Source organism: Salarias fasciatus, chromosome 18 (assembly GCF_902148845.1).
Source record: "Salarias fasciatus chromosome 18, fSalaFa1.1, whole genome shotgun sequence".
Lineage (NCBI taxonomy): Eukaryota > Metazoa > Chordata > Actinopteri > Blenniiformes > Blenniidae > Salarias > Salarias fasciatus.
Window position 1 is genome coordinate 22591200 of NC_043762.1, and position 23926 is coordinate 22615125.

General features: G+C 48.7%; 2 protein-coding genes across 3 annotated transcripts in view; both read left to right on the forward strand.

The window, feature by feature from the left end:
* The first annotated feature begins 3390 nt into the window (after positions 1-3390).
* LOC115405209 (transferrin receptor protein 1-like) lies at positions 3391-15463 on the forward strand. 2 transcript variants are annotated; one of them, XM_030114714.1, is made up of 19 exons: positions 3453-3492; positions 7027-7038; positions 8941-8990; positions 9066-9303; positions 9614-9803; positions 9889-10114; positions 10189-10311; positions 10423-10518; positions 10602-10741; positions 10824-10975; positions 11048-11167; positions 11260-11345; positions 11458-11521; positions 11734-11801; positions 11887-11951; positions 12622-12715; positions 12838-13059; positions 13144-13302; positions 13416-15463. In XM_030114714.1, the coding sequence occupies exons 3-19, from the start codon at positions 8958-8960 to the stop codon at positions 13656-13658; spliced, it is 2319 nt and encodes a 772-aa protein (XP_029970574.1). In that variant the 5' UTR covers positions 3453-3492; positions 7027-7038; positions 8941-8957; the 3' UTR covers positions 13659-15463. The 2 variants fall into 2 exon arrangements, with proteins under 2 accessions (XP_029970573.1, XP_029970574.1); XM_030114713.1 differs by lacking the exon at positions 7027-7038 and having other exon boundaries at positions 3391-3492.
* Positions 15464-17031: 1568 nt separating this feature from the next.
* Positions 17032-23926, forward strand: part of tnk2b (tyrosine kinase, non-receptor, 2b) — a 52581-nt gene continuing 45686 nt past the window's right edge. The window contains exon 1 of the mRNA XM_030115027.1: positions 17032-17048. The gene's annotated coding sequence lies outside the window, so the exon portion shown is untranslated. The remainder of the gene's footprint in view (positions 17049-23926) is intronic.

The window sequence follows — 23926 nt, forward strand, 5'->3', positions numbered from 1 at the left end:
ATGAGCCTTTAACCGCTCCGAGCCCCGCTGAGGCTGAGAAGAGATTCCCCTCGTTTGCTTTTCTCAGAGGATCTCTGCCACTGAGTTCACCTCCTGCACAGCTTAAGCTCATAATTGTCTTTGCCTTGGAAACACAGCGAAATGACTGGTAATTTCTGTGAGGAGGGAACAGAAGAGTTTAGGTGAGAGACGTCTCTTTCTCACACAGCACTGGCAGAAGTCGCTCAGCAGAGGCACCGGTGTTTACAGTGAACGCTCAGATACTTATTGGCTAAATCCTCAGGTTCTCAGTTGGTAGAGCCATTTTCGCGTCCAGATGTTGGCGGTTGAATTCCTTGTCCACGTATTAAAGTGTCTGTGTTGAACAAGCATCTCGCAAAATAAAGCACGTTTGAGGAGAAGCTGTCGGTCAGCGAAAGCACCAGCAGCACAGCCTTCACCATATCGATTAGGTCCAGCGCTGCTAAATGTTCAATCAAATGTCACTGCTATTTGTTAATGAGTTAAGATTTTCAACTTTTACATCGGAAAGGGATTATCAAAAGCCGAGATCTGTAAAATCTTGAGTGTCAGCAGCAGATGTCATCATGGTCCATCCAACAGTTATCAGTGCTTTCACTCAACCTCCAAGTGAGGCTGCAGAAAGAAGAGTAATGATTAAAAAACACAAAAGTATATGTTCAGAGAGCTGGAGTATGTAAGATAAATATATAAATTAGTAGAAACAAATATTTCCTCATAAGTTACTGTGTGATAAATGCAAAATGAATGTACTTTAATCCAAACCATCAATGCTTAGTGTTAGAAGAAGGGTTGCATATAGTGCTTGTTTTAGGGGATGTCCTGGCAGCTGTGGTCGTATTATAACTGGCTGCACATTCACTCACTTTTCAGGAGCTCCAGCACTACAGAACTGTCCTCTGGAGTTTTACAGCTCAACTCAACTTTATTTCTATAGCACATTAAAACAACTGCTGCAGCCACAAAGCCATAAATACATAAAGTGCACGATAAAATGCAATAAGAAAAAGGAAAGCAATAAAAGACATCAAATAAAAGAGTAAAAGCGAGGAGCAGAATCTCAGGCTGAGTTAAAACCAATGAATTAAAACGTGTTGGCTTTTCTACTGCAGTTTTGAAATGTTTGTACTATCTAATACATTCTCTGTGCATATGTGCTCGGGCCAAGAACTGGTCAAATCACTGTCAATAAAGTTACTACGAGAAATCAAATACGACAATCTGTTGATGAGTAAGAAGGTGAAGCATGGCGTTTATGAAAATAGAGCAGAGTGGATTTAATGCCATGAGCCACAGTATGCAGACCACACACATTTTTCTTCTTTTTTCTTCTCTTCCTTTTTTTTTATCCAGAATTTCCAGTTAACTTGCAAAATCAACACCACCTTGAGAAGTTGGGGTAAAAAAAAAAAAAAAAACTCCTTCTCTACTCTTGGCCAGATGGAGTGCTGGACTCCTCAGGCTTGACACCTCCATCTACCAGTAAATCCACTCTGTCCACCGACTCTGCAGTAACTTTAGGTTCTTGGCAATAAACCACATGAAACTCCAGCAACGACTTAAAAAAATGCAGCTGAACTTTCTAACAGATAAATGGCTGCATGAGGGTGCACCGTTCCCAGGAGAGGCAGCCCAAACATCCTCATCCTGCCAGGTGTCCGCTCCAGCAGCAGACACACACCCGGCTGATTTCTGGGTGCAAACACACATCTTCTAGAGGCTCATGGACAATGAAGTGGGAGATGTTGTTGAGGCTGATTACAGAACTATCGGTGGTGAACCTGCGGCGTGGGAACAGCATTAAGACACGAGTTCACCTCAGCCAATCAGCCGATGACTGCTTCAGGACAAAATATGTGTTTTCAGCCTGCGACAGGCATAAACATGTCATTACTGAAGTCAACCCAAAAGACCAATTATAAGAACACACACACACACACACACACACACACACACACACACGTATGCCCCAAACCCTACCAAGCCTGTTGTTGGTTTAAGAATCAATAATTAAGCATTTTAGCAGCTCCAGCGCCACTGTGTTACGAGACATCAAAATAAATAAAGCTGCCTGTTGGTGTTTGTAATAATTAACCACAAGTGGCGACAGTTTTTATCCTGCCCACCGCTAATGCCCAATCCCAGAGGGTATTCATTGGTCAACTCTGTCTGTATGGACACAGCAACAAGTAAAATAATAACCACATTGTCAATATTGTTCCTCAGGAGTTCCTTTTTCTCTTTGAAAAGTGAAAAGTTTTGGCTTCAAGAATGAGGCTTTGAACATTTCAAAGGTTGCATTTGACAGGAATAAAGCTTAAGAGTAGCTGCTGGTAGAAGTTTACAAGAACAAGAACTACTTTTTCTGCAGAAGTGGTTCCAGACAAGTTCTCTGGAAAAACTGTGTCTGACTTCATCACACTGTCCAAGCTAAATAAGCCGGCGCTTCCTTTCTTTGACTTGAGCCGACATTTTTACAGCTGCAGTATGAAGAGAGGACTGTTTAGTGGACCGGGGTCTATAAAGGCGCCTGGCAAACCGGAGCGACGTTTATTCCCATTTCTAGATGAACATGCTTTAAATCAAAGCAACTAATCTATCTAAGGATAAATCGGGTCTTTCTAGGTTATCCATGGTTCCACAAAAATCACTTAACTCATGTCAGACAAACACTAGGTCAAACTAACACAGACTTTACGTGTTTTCTAGAATAAAAGTCTGAGGTGTGACACACAGGGACATGAATTCCAGGTGAGGATCCAGCTGAGCAGGTTTGAATCGACTCCACAGCGTCAGAACTACCACTCAGAGAACCGCCATGCCGGTAAACTGTATTTACAGGACTCAAAACTGTGAAAGTGGCAATTATAAGGAACAGTGTGTCAATATTTTGTTTTCTTACGTGAATACACATTACTAGTTATTTTAAGAGGGTTGAATCAAAGAAGGGCTGAATTCATTACCTGGTCTTTATTAAACCTAAACTAGTTTAGAGACCTGCTCCGATTTAATCATATAATAATCCTCTGAAGAGGAGAACCTTTGTGTCACCTTATCAGTGACTTTATCTGTGACCTTAAGTCACCTTTGCTTATCTCTTGCTGGCGGATGTGGACAGTTTGCTTCGGCACGCTGAGCCGTGCTCGTTCTCTGATCCAGCAGCTTCGAAGCCACCAGACAGAGACAAGTCTTCAGTTTTATTCCTGTTTCATGAATTCAGACTGACATTGCCAGACTGCACGTGCTGACCTGCCTTTGAAGCACCGGGTCGCGCAGCAGCAGCAGCAGCATGGTTCCGGGGTAGGCGGGATGGAGGAAGTGACGTCAGGACGCCCCGCCTCTCGCGTGCCTGACCAATGCCAGATAAAACTGGGGAGAAACGTGGTGCAGGACACCGGCTGAGCCAGACCTGATAACAGGGAGGACTCCGGCGGAGACGCTCGTGTCTGTTTGACGTGCTGTGAAGAAAAGGTGAGGATGTATTTCGCCGCTCAGCCGCTTTGGCGCGAAAGCCACGCGCGCGACTGTTGTCGCTTATTGCGCCCGCTGGCTGTCATCACATAAAACCCCATGCTTCTGTGGCGTGCGTGGCTTTCGAGTCCTGATACATCGTGCATTTTTATTGGTCATCTTAAGCAGCATTTTCAGTGAAACCGTGTATTTTTCTCTTGATATGAAAGTGTTTGACTGAGGCTGCGTGTATGTGCGTGAGCTCCAGCGGCCCCCTTCGCGCGGCGGGACGCGGTGCTTCTCCGTCTGCCGTCCTCCGCTCGCAGCAGATGGCGGTGGTTGTTATCTCGGCTGTCACGCTGCCGGTGCAACAAGAGCGCCATAACGAGACCGGCGGCCGGTCACGTTCGGCTCGGAGCGCTGCGTAAAAAGAACATCCGCCCTGCCTTTACGCAGCAGCGCCTCGCGCTGACCCCGCGGCGACAGGAGGGAGACATTATTACACTGACCCCGTTTGCTGACCTTGACGCACCGCGTAGCGCCCGACGCGCAAGCAGCGCGTCTCTGGAGCGCGTTCACACCGCGCCCCCGGAGCCCCGGCAGGTCCGCTTCGTCCAGTCGTTTCTGGGGAAACGGACACGTTGGAGATGTAGATCTGGTGGGGGGGGAGGAGGGCCCCAGGAGGGCCCCCCAGACCAGACTCCTCTCTCAGCACCTTGGAGCAGCAGGTGAAGCTGACAGCCCCAGTAACGAGGCCCTAGTTTAGTTCTAGATCACCCAGTCTAGCAGGATTCAGCAGTATCTGTTCTAATGATCTTTTAATTAAGAGCATTAACTTTATGTAAGAAAAAAACATGAATAAATATTGTTTTTTTTCTCATCTGGTCGTTATGAAACGCTGTGCCTCCTTCATCCTCACATGATGGAGTGGAAGCCGGCTCTGTTTAGCTTCCCTGAGAATAATGGGATTTGAGAATTCGTGTGGAAATTCCTGAATCACTGCTCTGCTGCAGTTTCCCATGGGCCGCTTGGAGCTTTTCTCCCAGTGTGACCGTCATATGATTTGCCCCTGCAGCCCGGCGGCCGGCTCCTGCCCCCCCCCCCTGCAGTTGCCCCTCTCCTCTTTGTTGTCCTCCTCCAGTGCAATCTCATTGTCTTCCTGTCCCTCCTGCCTTTTCTTCTCTCGTCACTCTTGATTTTGTCGTCTGAAAGGACTGATTTGCTCTGGAAGAGCTGTGAAGTGGTGAAAGTTAGAGATAATGCTAAGCTGGTCTGGTGGCGCTCCATTTTTGGATCTTCCTTGAAAGTCAGTTGGACAGATCTGAAGGTCAAATCCCCTGTCCTTACCTGTGTTGGACATTATATTGTGCGTAATGTGTCCATATATCCTCCTGTTCTGTGTCTACAGTTGAAGCTCAGCCACTGGATCGATGGCTCTCCTCTGATTGGGTGGAGCTCCAGAGCTTCAGGAAACATTAACAGTCAAGACGTTTTACCAGCAGGAAGTTTGTGAAGCTTCTCTTGGAACGCAGTCGAGATGCTTTTCATGCATTGCATTGTGTTGTGTTCTTCACTGTAGTTCAACGCCCAGAGTTTTTGCAAGAGCCGAATATAAACAAACTTTATTTTTTGAAGAGGCAGAGCTTGTGACGCTCCTACAGGTAGAAATAGTTTTCCTCTCAACGGCTGGTGAAAATGTCACGGTACACACTTTTAGTACTTTATTTTATTTTTTTTAGAGGTGTGTTGATGAGAATGTCATTAAAACTTAATTTCCCATCCAGTCGTTAAATACAGGCTGGAACTGTAAGTTGGTGCTCGGTGTTTTTCAGCTGCTCCAGTTTGTCGTGTTGATCCAGTGAAGTTAATGATTGGAATTAGGTGAGCGATTATGTAGCTTTGACTTGGACTCCCAGCCCTTTCTGTCCTCCTCAGAGGTCTTCAGCTGTGGCAGTAAATTGATGTTACAGCCCCCCCCCCCCCCCCCCCCCCCCCCCCCCCGGCCACCGCCGCCGTGACTCAACCCTCCTGTTTATGGAGCAATAGTCGTTTTTTTGCGTTGAGGGATTTGCTCCGTTTCTGAGAACGCCATGATTGAGCTGCTGTCTCTAGGGATGTCCCGATACAACTTTTTCACTTCCGATACGATACCGATATTGCAACCTTGAGTTTTGGCCGATACCAATATTGGCACGGTACGATATCAGCGCGAATTTTAATGTGGAATGTTGGAAAGTGATGTTATCAAGTGATGTTACACAGAGAACAATAGTCAGCAACAGTAGGTATGAGGAAAAACTGACCCATTTATTATTAACCGATTGGTTACAAAAAATTTTAACCTTCAACATAATACCTGCAGTGTTCTACAGTTGAATAAAATAAGAAAAGAAATACATCAGATTATGCTGAAAAATAACCTAAATAACTCCAATAAAACCAAATTATACTTTAAAAGTGCAAACAATTCCAGTCCTCTTCAGTTATTTTTTACTGTCTGCATGCTGGATCAGAGACGTTCTATTGGCTGGATCTGGGTGCTCTTCTTCTTTGGCGTTTGTGGCAGACGGCACCAATGTTAAGGTGCATTACTGCCACCTACTGTTTGAGAATGTGAACCAGAGTCACCTCTGGATAGAAGTGCTGGAGCGGAAAATGGACTGCTTAAAGCTCGTGTCCGGAGTTTCCGTTCGTTTCCAACGTATGTATCATTTTTCAACAGAGCTTAAATGTCAGTCTGGTTCGATACTACAATATAATAATAGCATAAAGCAATATAAAAATTTATTTATGAGCCCCGCCTTCGTCTCATAGACCCCCGTGTTATCCGAAAAAGCGCCGGTCAGCGTCAGCCAATAGAGTTCGAGCTTCCGCATTCTCGTGCTGTCAATCAAAGTGTGCACGCAGCGTCGCAGCCAGAGAGCACGGCCGCTCGCCCAGGCAGAGGTAAGTTAGCTCCGCAGCAGCCGCCCCGCAGCAGCCGCCCCGCTTACCTCGGATATATCCACTGTCTGCTGAACATCCACCGTAAACAGCTAAACATGGAGGATGCTGTAGGACTCGGAGGCTCTCATTTTCACCCGACGGATAATAGCGTGCACAATTAAGGGGGCGTGGCTTGGTCGCTCATGAAAGCAGAGGGAGGGCGGAACCTGAGACTTTGGATTAAAAAAAAACCCTCTCTCTTTCAAAACTCCAGACACGAGCTTTAACTGCTATATCGGAGATTTTAGATTCAATCCGATACTCGTTTTTTGGCTGATATCGGACCGATATCCAATATCAATATCGGATCGGGACACCCCTAGCTGTCTCTACATGTTGACCTGCGGCGTGGCGGGAGACGACCCGTCCAGCTCGGACTCCGACTGTCTTTTGTCCCATTTAGAAACTTTCTCAGTGAAACGCAGAAAATAAACTCATAGCCTTGACTTCGCATGGTTTTAGGGAGGGAGGCTGGATGTGACCGGTTTAGTTTCGTAACTCACAACGTTGATCACCTTGACTGAAGGAACACTGTGTGTGTGTGTGTTTTTTTTTTTTTTTTTTTCCTAGGTAAAGCTCAAGGTACTGGGTGCTGGCGCGTTCTGGTCTTATTCTCAGAAGGGCGTGACGCAAGTTCACTCTTGCTATCTCTAGTGCACACACGTGCACGCAGAGTCTTCAGCACAGAGACAACGCCGGTGGAGCCCCTCGATCTCGGAAGATCTTGAAGAAGCCGCCCACTGCTGGACGAAGCTGCTTTAGTTTAGTTTGTAAAACAAGTTGCTCATATGTCTGCATTTCTACTCCTTTTTCAAATGTCCACAGCTTCTACATTTAAAAGCGGCGGCTAATCTGATTAAAGTATTAAATCTGCGAAGGTCTGGCATGTTTGGTATGTGAGATTATGGACGTAGCTCTGCCCACCTCTGGGAGCAATTAATTAGCCGTCCGCGGCGGCTAATCCAGGCCCGGTACCGCGGCGGCCGGGTTCCCAGCAGGCTGTGGATGACCAGGTGTGTGAGTCTGCTGTGTGTGTGTGTGTGCGCGGCCTTGTGACCTTGGTGGCCGGCGGGTTCGGGGCTGTCTGAGGTCAGGCCGCAGTCTAAAGTTAGCTGCGCTTCACACAGACGGGAATAGCACCGGTGTCTTCCTGCTTGGTGAACTCGTCCGCCATGTTTAAACCCTTTGCTTCACTGAAATATGCTTAATACGCAGAGTTCAACCTTGGAAGCCTGCCATCGCAGTTTACCAAGGCCTTGCTCTGGCACTGGGAAATGGGGCATGCCACCCTGAGCGCCCCCCCCCCCCCCCCCCCCTTGGCATTCGCCCACAGCGGCCCTCCTCACGCAACGTCCAGTGTGGGAGCTCCCGTCTGCCGCCGGTGGCCTTCAGGGTTTTTAAAACACTGTCTTCGCATTTCTTGCCGTCGTATTCAGAAGCTTCTTTCCACGAGCAGCGGATCTGGTTGTTGTTCCAGCCTGACCTTTGTGGTCGTTTACTCTCACCTACTTATGATCTGCAGAGTTAACGTACTTGCTGGCCTGATAAGACCTGGTTTATTGAGGAGGGCAGGGTGTGATTCTTCTCTGAAGGTTACACATCTGCTCTCTGCTCAGTGATAGCGGCTTCTGACGTCTGCCTTTCATGTAAACATTTGGTCTTTCATACGGGGGAAACCTGGATAGAGATTTGTAATGCAGGTCTCATCGGGGTTTGCTCTGGACAAGTAAAGGAATTTAAATGTTTTAAGTTGTGCGGTGACATCTTCATTTATTTCTAATTCTACCGCTAAAGTCACCTGATGTTAGAATAAAGAGAGGGAGCAGGGAGCATGCGAAATGAAAGAGTAGTGTCAGATTTCATCAAACCAACTGGAAAATCGACTGCGTGGTTAGAAATTGTGAAACCTGACATTGATCCTGATATGTGCAGAATGGAAGGAGCGGTGGGTCGAGTGGTTCCTTGAGCGCTCCGGTCTCGGGCTGAAGCCCCGGAGAGACGAGGCGTCTCTGCTCAGCAGTCACATGACCGCCTCTCGCTGTGGATCGTCGTTTAAGAATATTTTCTTAGACTTACCTTTCAGGCCGTCCTCCTCTGCTCATCTTTGCTTGGTGTTTGCTTGGCGTTCGCTTTCAGCCGGACCTTGTGGGAAGAACGTTGCTGTTATTGTGTTGGGCTGGTGAACGGGGTTCACATGGAGGCTCGGCCTCGGTGCTGACCTGTGCTGGACACTGGTCTTTTGTGACGGGGAACAGTGCAGCCTTTCTCGCTGGCCGCAGAGGAAACCCCATGGATGTTTGGACAGGAGGTGGGACGTGTTCTGGGGATTCGGCATTATTCCTGCCAGGGAAACGGGAACATGCTGACAGGGAACCGGCTGGGTAGCAGTCTGCATGCAGGCTGCTTTTTGAGTTTGTCTTGAAAACTCACGACACACCCGACTGTGGACAAAGTCTGACATTGAGATTTTGCTTTGATTTTCAGAATTGTAGAAAGCAGCCATGGACCAGGCGAGGTCGACCATATCCAAAATCGTAAGTAACATACGTTAAGTGATCTTGCTTGTTTCATGGTCTGGTACTCTCAGCTGCTTCGCTGTTTTTCCTCAGTTCAACGGGGAGCCGCACTCCTACACCCGCTTCAACCTGACCCAGAACATGGAGGGCGACAGCAGCCAGGTGGAGATGAAGCTGTCCTCCGACATGGACGAGGAGGCCGGGGGCAACGGCGTGGGCGAGCACCTCAACCACAACTCCAACAACAAGCGCGCCGCCCCGCAGGCGCTCGGGAGAACGCCCAAGAACCTGTGCTTCATGGCGGCGGCTACACTCCTCATCTTCATCATCGGTGAGAGGACTCCCTGCTGTCTGGCGGACCACCACTTGACTTCCAGTCCTAAAATATGAACTGAAGGACAGCTGGACTTGCTCGTGTCTCTCGGGAGACGTTTCGGTCCTGATCGTCCCAGCTGTGTCGGGAGGAACGGCAGGAACCGACGGACAGTCGACCCAAATGTCTCCCGAGACGCAGCATAAGGTCCAGTTTGTCAGAGGTGTAAACCGTGCCTTGTGGCGGCGGCGTCCCGTGGCGCTGTGGCGGCAGCGGTGTCCCGTGGCGCTTTGAATTCCTCTCACTCTGAACCCGCTTTGACTTCCAGGGTACCTGATTGGTTACTTGGTCCATCGGAATAAGGATGTGGCTCCGGCCTGCTCCGCCGCCGCCGCGCCCTCTGACAGCGGTGTAGTGGTTGTGAAGGAGACCGGCGCCGCCCCCCTCATGGACTGGGACGACGTCAAGAAACTTTTTGCTGAGAAGTTCTCCGCAGCCACGCTGGCTCCGGTTCTCCGGTAAAAACAAACCCAGTGCTCTGTGAGGAGACGTAGCTTTGAGGGTTACTGAGGGAGTCATTTCTTCTTCTGGCGTTTCTCGCAGCGCTCTGGCCTCTGAAAGCCACCGGGCCGGCTCTCCCGGGGACGAGGCTCTGGGGAACAAGGTGCTCGGGAAGTTTAAGGAGTATGGCATGGACTTCTGGACGGACGAGCACTTCGTGAAGGTGCAGGACGCCCCGGCGTCCGGCTACAACAGGTTCACCTTCAAGAGCGACGCGGAGCAGCGGCCCGTCGGGTTCCTGTCCTACAGCGCCACCGGAACCGTGAAGGTACCGACCGAGCCGCCGTGCTTCTGGGAGAGTGTGAATGTCTTCTGACGGGAAGTTTGTCTCCTTCGGTCCAGGGCGCCGTGCTGTACGGGCAATACGGGCAGGAATCCGACTTCAGCTCGCTGCGGGACAAAAACATCGACATGAACGGCAGAGTCCTGCTGGTCCGAGCCGGAAGGATCAGCTTGGCCGAGAAGGTGAGCGACGCGAGGCGTGAGGACGGCGCAGGACGTCTCTGCCGCCAGCTGGTCTCTGGTCCTTAACGCCCCCCGCCCCTAAACTCCATCACCTGTTCTTGCTTCTTGTAGGTTGCTAACGCTGCCAGAGTGAACGCCTCCGCCGTGCTGATCTACCCGGACCTGGAGGACTTCTCCTTCGATGAGAACACCGCGATCTTTGGACATGTGAGCCAGTCTTCGCCTCCTCTACGCCGTCTAGCTGTGTCTTGTAACGGGAGGTGCTGAGACTTGTGGCTGGTCTTGCTCAGGTCCACATGGGTTCAGGAGACCCGTACACCCCCGGCTTCCCCTCCTTCAACCACACCCAGTTCCCCCCCGTCCAGTCTTCAGGCCTGCCCAAGATCCTGGCCCAGACCATCACCAAGCGCATGGCGTTGGATATCCTGAGGCGAGCGCCCGTCGAGTCACGCCTCGCCGTCGCCCCTCCGGACGCCTCCGGTAGTGACACGCTTTCTGTCTGCACCAATCAGGAAGCTCGGGGGGCCGATCTTGCCCGACGGCTGGAGGGGCTACCACAGACTGGGGGACGAGAACGACACCATCACCGTGGAGGTCCGCAATGTGCTCGCCGAGAAGAAGATCACCAATGTGTTCGGGGTCATCAAAGGCTTCGTGGACGCAGGTACGAGGAGTGTGTGAGTGTGAATCCCGGCGTATAGAGGAGACGAATCAAAACGTCTGTCCTGGTCCTCAGATCGATACGTGGTCATCGGGGCCCAGAGGGACGCCTGGGGCCCAGGTTTCGCCGCGTCGACCGTCGGCACCAGCGTGCTGGTGGAGCTGGCCCGGGCCATCTCGGACATGGTGAAGAACGGTGAGTGCGGAGAGCCGTGATTGGCTGAAGGGGCGGGGCGGCCGCCACTGGGCCGTCTGTGGTGACGAACACATTTTGTCCAATCCCGACAGAGGGATTCAAGCCCAGGAGGAGCATCGTGTTTGCCAGCTTCAGCGCTGGTGAATATGGCAGCGTTGGCGCCACCGAGTGGCTGGAGGTAAGAACTGCGCATCAAATTCTCTACCGCAGTTTTTTTCTTCAAGTGTTCTCTGTAATCAGCTTTTAATTGTCAAGAGTTGATTTTAAGTCTTGTGCTTTCATGGCTGCAGGGATATCTGTCGTCTCTGAGCATGAAGGCCTGTGCCTACATCAACCTGGACGGCGTTGTGACAGGTGGGTGTGTTTAGGAAACATTTCCACACGGTGTGCTTCTAGCAGAGACAAAATCAGATTTCCACATGTATACACGCAAACCTCCACATGTATCTGAAATAAGGACGCAGTCGGTGCGATGCCGGCAGGCCGGAGCCAGTGTCTGGAATGTTGAATCGGGGCTCATCGTGTTGCTGTAACGCTTCAACCGTTTGCTCCTCGTCTTGTTTCAGGGCAGAGTGGGTTTAAAGTGGCGGCCAGCCCTCTGCTGCACAGCCTGGTCGGCAGCACGCTCAACGAGGTAAGGCCCGGCAGCGCCTCAAGGCTCGGTGGACTGGTTCCTGCAGGCCTGTTGAAGACTCAGGATGTTCTGAATCTGTTCTCAGGTGAAGTCAAACCAGGGAAAGTCTCTCTTGGCTCAGTTCGCCAGCGGAAACTGGGAGGCCAACGTGTGAGTCCCTCTTACCGTCTTTTAGATTGTCGTTCTTACATCTGGAGCAGGGCTCTGCAACCGTTACGACCAGAAGAGCCTTTCAGTGACTTTCCGTCAAGTCCTGCTGTTCTGGAGCCATAAAGAACGTTTAACCTTTAAAGTGAGGCGACTGCAGCTCAGGAGGCTTCACAAGATCTTATGTAGTTTTAACTACAGCTCAGAACACTGAACATTTTATTACATTCAGCTTATTTCAATATAAGTTTTGTTCCTCTTTCCCTGCTTTTGTTGACAAAACATTTTTTTTTTTAATTTACTTGTTTTAACATTTTCTCTAAACAGTAACAGTTTCTGTGCTTTTTTCTGCCATATTTCATTTTCTTATGTTATAAATTGGAGACATTTCAGATTTTTTAAGCTGTTCTATCATATTTTTCCCCGATTTCTTGTGGTTTTGCTATTTTTCCCAGTTTTAATTGAACCTTTTTTGAATCCCTTTGAACCAAGAGTGATAGCAATAAGTTAAATGTTTATTCGGGTGTCATGTGGCGAAGGCTTCATGGGGCCGCTACAGAGGGACTGAAGGGCCACATGTGGCCCCAGAGCCGCAGGTTGAACACCGCTGCTCTGGAACGTGCGGGCCGTCGTCACTGTCTCGTCTGGCTCAGGGTGGAGTTTCTGTTTGCAGGTTGGAGAAGCTGACGGAGGACAGCGCAGCGTATCCCTTCCTGGCGTTTTCTGGCATTCCCTCCGTCTCATTCAGATTCATCAGCGACTCTCCAGTAAGTCTGTGTGTGTGTCTCTGTCTGTGTGTGTCTCTGTCTGTGTGTGTCTCTGTCTGTTCTGTCATTTTCTGAAACGCTCGTTCTCCAGTGTGATTTCCGGTCTGGCTCCTCCCTCCCAGGGCTACTCCTACTTGAACACCATGCTGGACACCTTGGACAAGCTGAATGCCGCCACGGCCGGCCGGGTGCCCCAGCTGGCCGAGACCGCCGGCCGGTTCGCGGGCCACATGGCGCTGAGGCTGGTCCACGACCACCTGCTGAGGCTGGACCTCCTGAAGTACGACCGCATCATTCGCTCGCAGGTGGCCCAGATCAACCGGAAGCTGAGCATACTGCAGAGGGTGAGCGCCGCCGGGCTGCCGGGCTGTGGGCCTCGGCCTGTGGGAGGGTTCGCGCTGACCCGCCTGTGAATGCTTGTGCTTCAGAACCAGCCCCAGGTGCTGCCCTCGACTCTGACGGCGCAGTGGCTGATCTCCGCCTCGGGCTCCTTCAGCCGAGCCGCTCGCTCGCTGACGGCGGACGTCCAGAACAGCGACCTGGAGGACGTGGAGATGTGTCGCCTCATCAACGACCGCATGATGACGGTAAGAACTGACCTGCAGGTTCTCTGCACCATAGAAGCAGTAAAGCTCGCTTCAGAAGCTCTGCTTGCCGGTTCTGAGAGGTTCTACCAGAAGTTCTGCTCCTGTCGCTCCAGGTGGAGCGAAGCTTCCTGTCGCCCTACGTTTCACCCAGAGACAGTCCTTTCCGCCACATCCTGCTGGGGTCGGGGCCCCACACCCTCAAGGCCCTGTCCGCCCACCTGGACTCGCTCAGGACCGACCTCCCCGACCCGGACGTCGACCTGTTCCGGAACCGCTTCGCTCTGGCCACTTGGACCGTTCAGGGCTGCGCCAACTCTCTTGCCGGGGACATCTGGTCCCTGGACAACGAAATCTGAAGTCGCTCCGCCCTCTTCCCCTCCCTTGTTCATGGTTTGGCCCGTTATTCAACCGGCAGCATCTCGATTCAGGAAGTAACGCTGCCTTCTCCTCAATGAACGCAAATATCAGCCATCACTTCAGCAGCCATCACTCTGATGGCCTCATTTCACCGTCTGCACAAACCGCGACGATCTCAGTTTTTAAGCCTTAAAGAGAGATTCTACCGCTCTGCAAAGAAACAGCCTTTAACAATAGGGACGATATTGGTGCTAAAAACAAATACCTTCGCAGAGCAAAATGCCCTTCGTGGCAGTTCTACTTAAATTGACTTGAATGTAGTGAAGCGAGTGTTTTCCAGGTCTTCACCGCCTCGGTCGGCCGCCGGTAGCTCTAGTTTTATACCCTGCTGGACTCTGCAGACTGCAGGAGGATTTACAGCAATGGTGTTTTGTGCTGCTCCAGACAATCGTCCAGGTCACTGACGATTCAGTTTATGCAGAAAATGAAACAATTTTACTGACGACCCGACGGATTCTCTCGCTCATTTATGACGGCCTTTCTAAAAACAAAACAAAAAAAAAAAACAAGGGAGAGGGTCTCCAACCACGTGGCACTGAAACAACCGTATGTCTATTTATTTTGTTATTTATTTATCAGTGGCAGGGTTCACTATAAATAGTTTTTTATCGCCTTTTATAAGAAATATAATTATCGGGAGCAGTGCCTTCCATAATTATGACAGTTATACTGTCGAAATGACAAAAGCAGCATCTGCTACAGGAAGTGTGCACGTCGGGACCGACGGCCGGCGCCGGACGGCAAATCGCTGACGCTGCACTGGACCGATCACACACACACACACGCCTCTGGATGTCGCCCGCTCTGGCGCCAGCGCTTCGGTCCGTGCACACTTCTCATGGAACACCGTTATCGGGAGCAGTGTCTTCCATAATGCGGGGAAAAAAGAAGGTAGTTTTTGTCTACCGGCGCGTGTCCATATCGGAGGCAGTGTCCTCCATATTTCACTGTAGGGTGGATGTTTTATTATCGGGGACAGTGTTTCCCATAATGTGTAAATAACCAGGGCTTCGCTGCGTCTCCGTTCTCACGCTCCTCTGCAGCGCCGGCCGGGTCTCCAGACGGCGGTCTGGTCTCACATTAATCGCGCGTGTAGTTCCTAGGGTCACTCTCCGGGGGCGGCTGGGAATTTGGCCGTTATTTCTGCACGTGATCGACTCTCTGCTCAAGTTCCTGTTCTATCGTTTTAAATAATTCCCTCTGTGTGAAAGTACATCCTTCTATTTTAATATGTTCATTCTGAGATTTTTTTTTCCTTGTGCCTTTTTGTTTCGTGAGCTTCACGGGTTTTGGAACGATCAGTATTTGTTCGTTTGAGTTTCTGACTGAGTGTCTTGTTTTGTCCTGTCCTCTGCTTGAATGAAGTTACTGGTGAGAGCCTGTCTGACTGCAACAGCCACAGAATTAAAGTGAAGAAAGCAAAAACCAGTGTTAGCCATTTCAGAATCACACCCATTTGGTCTTCTACAGTTGATTTGGACGTCCCTGATGTTCACTGCGACTGTTTCCACTTCAGATATCGATGAGGATTATTTATTTCAGTTCAGTATTAACGTCACTCCAGATGAGAGCGGGATTGATCTGCTGAGCTCTAAATATCAACGCACTGGTGAAACAAATTGACAGTGAAGAATCGTTTAATGTATTGAGAACATTTTGAATTTCTTGGAAAGTATGACGTTTTTCTTCTCAAACTGTATTGGCTTAGCTTTGTTTTGTTGCTGCAATAAACAATCACATCTCTTGAAGTGTTGACCGAGTCATTTATACACTGCTTTTCCTCTCTAGAAATGTTAAATGAAGACTATGCTTCCAATGTTTTCAGATTTCAATCTTCTATTCTGAGAAAAGGATTTCAGCATCAGAATGCATGTTCCCTATAAATGTGGCACCATTTCAAAGGAAAATAATCACAGGTTGTAATATAAAACTTACGGTCAAGTGCTATGAAGAAAGAAGCTCCCAAATCTCAAAATATATTAATTTATCTCCATCTTTTCAACCAGGAGCCACAGCAAACACATAAACAATTTGGGAAATATAGCCTGGATGTATGGGTTATCCCTCACCTCACAGAGAAGGTCTGGGTTTAAATGCCAGCCTACCCTGTCTGTGAGGGGTTTGCATGTTCTCCCTGTGTGTTTCCTTCCACCGTCCAGAGGCATATATGTGGGGTTAATTGGTGACCCTAAATGCGGTTTTCTGAGCAGAAGATGGATGTTCAGGCTTCCCGATAGCAGACAACACAGGGGAAGTAGAGTTGCAGTGACAGTACTTGTCCGGATGGTGGAGCCAAAGCGAACGATTCTAATATAAACTGCTCTTGTCTTTTGTGAAAAATTTCCTCACGACACTCAAGAAAGAAACAAATCAGGATCATATGATGTGATTCGTGATATGCAACAAACTACTGGTACACTGTGTGAACCTTATGGCTGTAAACAGTGCAGGGCCTGTCCGTCTTATGCTCCTCTCAATGTTCTGGGAATCTCACTGTCCTTTTCAAATCCCTTTTCTGTGCAAAAAGGCGTCCAAAATACGTTTGTTTTGCAACTTTTAACAATGAAGTCACTTTGCGTTAGCAGCAAGTGCAGCGGCGCAGCGCAGCAGGAGGCCTGTCCCTTTAAGAGTGGGCCGACAGGGTGAAGGTGTAGCAGAGACACATGAAAAATCAAGACCTCTCACTCTGCAACTGATTTCAGCGTCACTTTTACACCGTTTGGTGAAGCGATGTACCGCAGCTGAACGGACTTCAGTTTAAAAGATTAAAGTTGTTGCCGACAAACATTCAGATCATAAGATTGGAATATTATGACTGCTGATCTGTGAACATTTAAATTGAAATAAAGATTACATACTTAAAACTGTTAGATGTAAAATAATATACTACATAATTTGTAATCAGCTACTCCCTTTTCTGATTGTCAGTAATGTGACATATAGACTTTATATTCATTTTGGATTTTGTATAATTTATTGATAATTCTTGGGGGCATTGTTGACATTCCTTCCCCGTGAAGTGGTAGTGATGCCTCTTCTCACACAGAGACGATCTTCGCGGTGTCCGGCGCGCGGTGACGGGACGGCGGCAGCCTCGCGCCTCTAGTCCGTGTTTTCCAGCGGAGCCGCGGAGCGAACGGTCACCTGGAAACTTCCACAGCGAGGAGCCTCGACCCCGCGGGGATGTCCGGGCCCGGCGGGCTGTAGGCCGACTGTCCGAGAGGAGGAGGAGGAGGAGGAGGAGGAGGAGGAGGAGGAGGAGGAGGAGGAGGAGGAGGAGGAGGAGGAGAGGGGCTCACTCCGGAACCAGAGGCGCGGGAGACTGACAGGTAGGCGCGCGCTCAGGACGTGCAGGTGTTGCGGTCGGTACCGGGCAGCAGGTGAGCCTGCAGCAGCAGGGTCTGCGGAGGAAAACCCCGAGCTGTGTTGGTCAGTAGTGGTGCAGTGGTTGGCCGCTCTCCTCTCGTGGCAGGAAAGTTCACCTGTTCAAGTCTGGCTGGGAAATGTTTAGTTTGCATGTTCTCCCTCTGCTTGCACGGTTTTTTTTTCAGTGTCATTCAAAACCATGAAGACGGGTTGATTTGGAAGACATGTAAACACGTGACCGTCTGTTATTGAAAGCTGAATCGCTTCTCTCTGTTTATTGAACTTTTAAGCGCCCTACATCACTCAGTGTCTTTCCTCTCATCCTCTCTGTTGCTTTGCTCTCAGGATTGAACCATTCCAATGGAACAATCCATATCCTGCAGATGTCACTGAAAATCTGAACCTCTGATCTCTCTATTTAACAAAGGAAGCAGGTCATACCAAAGTATGAACACATGTACAGTTATTAGGACTATTAGGCACACTAGTTTCCTATTATAATATTTTTTATGATCGAGCTTTAAATGTTTTGGAACTGCAGTCAGTTTTTGGAAGTATTAGTTGGTTTGATATGTCACCGTCGTGATGTTCTGTTATCTCTATTGGAAAAATACACATTTGATCTTAAAAGGACTTATTTCATCAAATACAGTCATGAAAAGTTGTGCAATAGATGATAATTTAATATTTTCACTTTTGCTGAAGTTTCCTGTAAAAGTACTTTTACCCCTTTCTGAGTAAATATGACGTCTGCTTATACCGCGTGATAAAAATATCATTTTATGGATCATTTTATAACAAACATACAGACTTCAGGCTTAGTTGTCCTCCAGACATAGTGAGTGTTTACACCTAACACATGTTATATTCACAAGTTTATTTATAGAGCTTTATACAGTCTAACTTCATCCTCTGCTCGATTTCATTGTATTAGCAGTCTATTATTGTTTTCTTCAGAATTCCACATTTAATGCAAAGGTTATGACTGATTATTAGGATGAGCCAAGTCTCTGACCTGTGCAGGAACAGTAAGAATAATAATAATGATGATGATAATAATGATAATGATGATAGCAGGAAGGATTATAATAAGGCTGCTCTAGCCTGGCGACCTGTCCAGGGTGCGTCCTGCCGTGGCTCCAGCGCCCTGCGACCCTGAACAGAGTGAAGCGGTATGGAGGATGGATGGATTCTAATAATAGATTTGCAGAAAGGTGATTTTGTGCCTTATGGATGGGCCGCCACACACTATCACAGGATCTGCATGTTTGATTGTCACGAGATTGACACTAAATAACACAATCTGAGCAATTACTGGTGCATTATGGGACGTTTACCAGCAGACATCCTGTTGTGAGCTCAGCTTCCCGCCATGCTGAACTACCGGGGAAATAAATCCAGATCGGTCCTCATCAGCAGGAGTCTTGTAATAAATCTATTTCATTAAGTTAGATCGGTGTGATGAGAGCGTCCTGTGAGCCTCGGTCCAGACGTGCCTTCCACATTCCAGCTATGGCACACACACACACACACACACACACACACACACACACACACCTTCACTGAGAAGATAAGGCCAGCCAGAATTAATTTTCGCAGTTTGCTGGAGTTTGATAGTGAAGTCGGTTTGACCCAGTCTCTCCGGGACAAAGTCCACGTCGACGTCTGCTGCAGCACGCCGCCGATAAAGCAGGAAGTGGTGCTGAAAGGCTCACGACGGGGCTTCTGGGTGTGTTTTGGTTCAGCGTCTCGTTGGATCAGAGGTGGAACTGCAGAAACCAAAGGGCTGTTTGAGCGTTGTGTTTGATTACGGACGCTTCCGTTTCCCTTCAGGTGCGCCGAGCTGTGCAGAACTGTCAATACTCACAAGACATTTCTTCTCATGCAGTTTTATTTTGGGCTCTCGGCTAATTCAGGGCATCCTTTGTGCTGAATCTGCTTGTGAAGCCGGAGGTCTGGCCTGGATGCGGGAGCGTCTGTTGTTCTTGGTCTCGGCTCCTTTACCCCTCAACCCTCCGCCTTCCGCCGCCGCCACGCCCCGCCGGTCCTCAGCAGAGCCGCTGGCGCTGCCAGGCGTCCTTCCTGCCAGCTGATGGAGTTTCCTGCTGGTCAGAGTATTTCTGTAAAAACCTCTTTGAGGGCGTTAAATGGTCGTTCAGTGTTTACACACTGTGAAAATGTCAGTCGTCATCCAGCAAAACACACACAGCCTGGACTCATTTCCTGAGTCTGGCAGTGAGATCATGAGGCTGAAGTTGAGGAGTTTTATCTACTTTTCAACATTTACTGTATGTAAGAGAGAGATTCTGGATTTTACTGAATTTAAAAACCTAAATGAAGAAAACTGGACTTTATTTGAAAATGATGCAGTTGTTGGATCTGAAGCGTTTCTGACGTTCTCTGCTGAAGTGGAAGTCCAGCCGTAATCTCGTTATTGACAGGATGCTGCGTTGAGGACTGAACTGATGGACGAGGCTGACCGTCACATGACTGGGACGCGGCGAAGACAGAGACGGTCCTGCTCGTCTCACGGCCAGCTCATTCTGTCACAAAAATCACCAGCGAAGTAACATTCAGCTTAACATTTGTTCAAGGAAATACTTTTAAAAACCACTAAATGTGCGTCCTTGACATTGTGAGCAGTGAGTTGAGGGTTTGATTCCAGCCGGTTGGACATGAGAGAGGAGTCAAGACGGCAGATGTCTTCATGTCCTCCAGCTGGATGTCGTCAGACCACAGACGTGTTGGTCCATCTTCCGGCTCCGCCTCGTCTTTAGAAACTCCCCGTGAGTCAGACTGTTGCCAAACTCCACACTCTGGTTTAGTCCGACGGGTTCAAGGTTCTGCAGGTTGATCAGCAGATGAATGAGGACAGATTCCCTGGTGTTTGACTGGAACCCGAACCTGAATGTCTGCAGATTGTATTTTTATCTGCTTCTCATTAAATATAGGAACAAAACGTCGACATGCTGCTGAATAAATCCCCGCTAGCATGACGTGAGCAGTAAACCGGTCACCTGTCAGTTTCTCCACCTGTCTGTGCATACATTATACATTTAATATGAATCGGCAGCGAGAGCTTCGTGTGACGCTGTGAAAATAACTTCAATCCCAAAATGCTGAAGTGAAAAGTAAGCATGAACACACACTCCACGCTGTGTGTTATCTACAGATGTAGCCACATTACGAAGAGGGAGAAAGGTTTTCCAGTGGTATTAAGAGCTTCCAAACAATTGCTTTTTGTGTACAGATGAGCTAAAACACTTTTTTTTTAATCAGCCAATCATTTATTCACAGTAATGCCCCCCCAAAAAGCCAGATATATAATGAAGTAATGAAAAAAAGATTTGATTTCTGCAGCACTTTTGTTGATAATTAAGTAAAATATTTAATGTGATTATTATGATTTTTTTCCATAGATAATCTGCTTATCAAGTCCTACTTTGGTAATATATTACTCTCCTGAAACAAGTGCAAAAACATTATAAGAACCATGACTGGTTCAACTCAGGAACAGAAACAAGCAGAAAAATATTGAAATGATTGTCCTCCGCTGTCTTGAAAACGCCTTCCAGTTACTGTGTGTGCAGGACTGGCACAACGATCCTCTCTCCTCCTCTAGTATTCCCTCTCTCTCCTCCTCTAGTATTCCCTCTCTCCTCCTCTAGTATTCCCTCTCTCTAGTATTCCCTCTCTCTCTTCCTCTAGTATTCCCTCTCTCTACTCCTCTAGTATTCCCTCTCTCTCCTCCTCTAGTATTCCTTCTCTCCTCCTCTAGTATTCCCTCTCTCTAGTATTCCCTCTCTCTCCTCCTCTAGTATTCCCTCTCTCTCCTCCTCTAGTATTCCTTCTCTCCTCCTCTAGTATTCCCTCTCTCTCCTCCTCTAGTATTCCCTCTCTCCTCCTCTAGTATTCCCTCTCTCTCCTCCTCTAGTATTCCCTCTCTCCTCCTCTAGTATTCCCTCTCTCTCCTCCTCTAGTATTCCCTCTCTCCTCCTCTAGTATTCCCTCTCTCTCCCCCTCTAGTATTCCCTCTCTCTCCTCCTCTAGTATTCCCTCTCTCTCCTCCTCTAGTATTCCCTCTCTCTAGTATTCCCTCTCTCTCCTCCTCTAGTATTCCCTCTCTCCTCCTCTAGTATTCCCTCTCTCTAGTATTCCCTCTCTCTCCTCCTCTAGTATTCCCTCTCTCTCCTCCTCTAGTATTCCTTCTCTCCTCCTCTAGTATTCCCTCTCTCCTCCTCTAGTATTCCCTCTATCTCCTCCTCTAGTATTCCCTCTCTCTCCTCCTCTAGTATTCCCTCTCTCCTCCTCTAGTATTCCCTCTCTCTCCTCCTCTAGTATTCCCTCTCTCTCCTCCTCTAGTATTCCCTCTCTCTCCTCCTCTAGTATTCCCTCTCTCTCCTCCTCTAGTATTCCCTCTCTCTCCTCCTCTAGTATTCCCTCTCTCCTCCTCTAGTATTCCCTCTCTCTCTTCCTCTAGTATTCCCTCTCTCTCCTCCTCTAGTATTCCCTCTCTCCTCCTCTAGTATTCCCTCTCTCTAGTATTCCCTCTCTCTCCTCCTCTAGTATTCCCTCTCTCTCCTCCTCTAGTATTCCCTCTCTCCTCCTCTAGTATTCCCTCTCTCTCCTCCTCTAGTATTCCCTCTCTCCTCCTCGAGTATTCCCTCTTTCCTCCTATAGTATTCCCTCTCTCTAGTATTCCCTCTGTCCTCCTCTAGTATTCCCTCTCTCCTCCTCTAGTATTCCCTCTCTCCTCCTCTAGTATTCCCTCTCTCTCCTCCTCTAGTATTCCCTCTCTCCTCCTCTAGTATTCCCTCTCTCTAGTATTCCCTCTCTCTCCTCCTCTAGTATTCCTTCTCTCCTCCTCTAGTGTTCCCTCTCTCCTCCTCTAGTGTTCCCTCTCTCCTCCTCTAGTATTCCCTCTCTCTCCTCCTCTAGTATTCCCTCTCTCCTCCTCTAGTATTCCCTCTCTCCTCCTCTAGTATTCCCTCTCTCTAGTATTCCCTCTCTCTCCTCCTCTAGTATTCCCTCTCTCCTCCTCTAGTATTCCCTCTCTCTAGTATTCCCTCTCTCCTCCTCTAGTATTCCCTTTCTCTCCTCCTCGAGTATTCCCTCTCTCTAGTATTCCCTCTCTCCTCCTCGAGTATTCCCTCTCTCTAGTATTCCCTCTCTCCTCCTCGAGTATTCCCTCTTTCCTCCTCCAGTATTCCCTTTCTCTCCTCCTCTAGTATTCCCTCTCTCCTCCTCTAGTATTCCCTCTCTCCAGTATTCCCTTTCTCTCCTCCTCTAGTATTCCCTCTCTCCTCCTCTAGTATTCCCTCTCTCTAGTATTCCCTCTCTCTCCTCCTCTAGTATTCCTTCTCTCCTCCTCTAGTATTCCCTCTCTCTAGTATTCCCTCTCTCTCCTCCTCTAGTATTCCCTCTCTCTCCTCCTCTAGTATTCCTTCTCTCCTCCTCTAGTATTCCCTCTCTCTCCTCCTCTAGTATTCCCTCTCTCCTCCTCTAGTATTCCCTCTCTCTCCTCCTCTAGTATTCCCTCTCTCCTCCTCTAGTATTCCCTCTCTCTCCTCCTCTAGTATTCCCTCTCTCCTCCTCTAGTATTCCCTCTCTCTCCCCTCTAGTATTCCCTCTCTCTCCTCCTCTAGTATTCCCTCTCTCTCCTCCTCTAGTATTCCCTCTCTCTAGTATTCCCTCTCTCTCCTCCTCTAGTATTCCCTCTCTCCTCCTCTAGTATTCCCTCTCTCTAGTATTCCCTCTCTCTCCTCCTCTAGTATTCCCTCTCTCTCCTCCTCTAGTATTCCTTCTCTCCTCCTCTAGTATTCCCTCTCTCCTCCTCTAGTATTCCCTCTCTCTCCTCCTCTAGTATTCCCTCTCTCTCCTCCTCTAGTATTCCCTCTCTCCTCCTCTAGTATTCCCTCTCTCTCCTCCTCTAGTATTCCCTCTCTCTCCTCCTCTAGTATTCCCTCTCTCTCCTCCTCTAGTATTCCCTCTCTCTCCTCCTCTAGTATTCCCTCTCTCTCCTCCTCTAGTATTCCCTCTCTCCTCCTCTAGTATTCCCTCTCTCTCTTCCTCTAGTATTCCCTCTCTCTCCTCCTCTAGTATTCCCTCTCTCCTCCTCTAGTATTCCCTCTCTCTAGTATTCCCTCTCTCTCCTCCTCTAGTATTCCCTCTCTCTCCTCCTCTAGTATTCCCTCTCTCCTCCTCTAGTATTCCCTCTCTCTCCTCCTCTAGTATTCCCTCTCTCCTCCTCGAGTATTCCCTCTTTCCTCCTATAGTATTCCCTCTCTCTAGTATTCCCTCTGTCCTCCTCTAGTATTCCCTCTCTCCTCCTCTAGTATTCCCTCTCTCCTCCTCTAGTATTCCCTCTCTCTCCTCCTCTAGTATTCCCTCTCTCCTCCTCTAGTATTCCCTCTCTCTAGTATTCCCTCTCTCTCCTCCTCTAGTATTCCTTCTCTCCTCCTCTAGTGTTCCCTCTCTCCTCCTCTAGTGTTCCCTCTCTCCTCCTCTAGTATTCCCTCTCTCTCCTCCTCTAGTATTCCCTCTCTCCTCCTCTAGTATTCCCTCTCTCCTCCTCTAGTATTCCCTCTCTCTAGTATTCCCTCTCTCTCCTCCTCTAGTATTCCCTCTCTCCTCCTCTAGTATTCCCTCTCTCTAGTATTCCCTCTCTCCTCCTCTAGTATTCCCTTTCTCTCCTCCTCGAGTATTCCCTCTCTCTAGTATTCCCTCTCTCCTCCTCGAGTATTCCCTCTCTCTAGTATTCCCTCTCTCCTCCTCGAGTATTCCCTCTTTCCTCCTCCAGTATTCCCTTTCTCTCCTCCTCTAGTATTCCCTCTCTCCTCCT

What these genes read in the sequence shown, in the direction of transcription:
- LOC115405209 (XM_030114713.1), top strand. Translation starts at nt 8,958, where the DNA reads ATGGACCAGGCGAGGTCGACCATATCCAAAATC. An exon ending in ACTCCTCATCTTCATCATCG is followed by an intron (nt 9,304 to 9,613) that starts GTGAGAGGACTC and finishes TTTGACTTCCAG; the next exon opens with GGTACCTGATTGGTTACTTG. An exon ending in GATTCATCAGCGACTCTCCA is followed by an intron (nt 12,716 to 12,837) that starts GTAAGTCTGTGT and finishes CCTCCCTCCCAG; the next exon opens with GGCTACTCCTACTTGAACAC.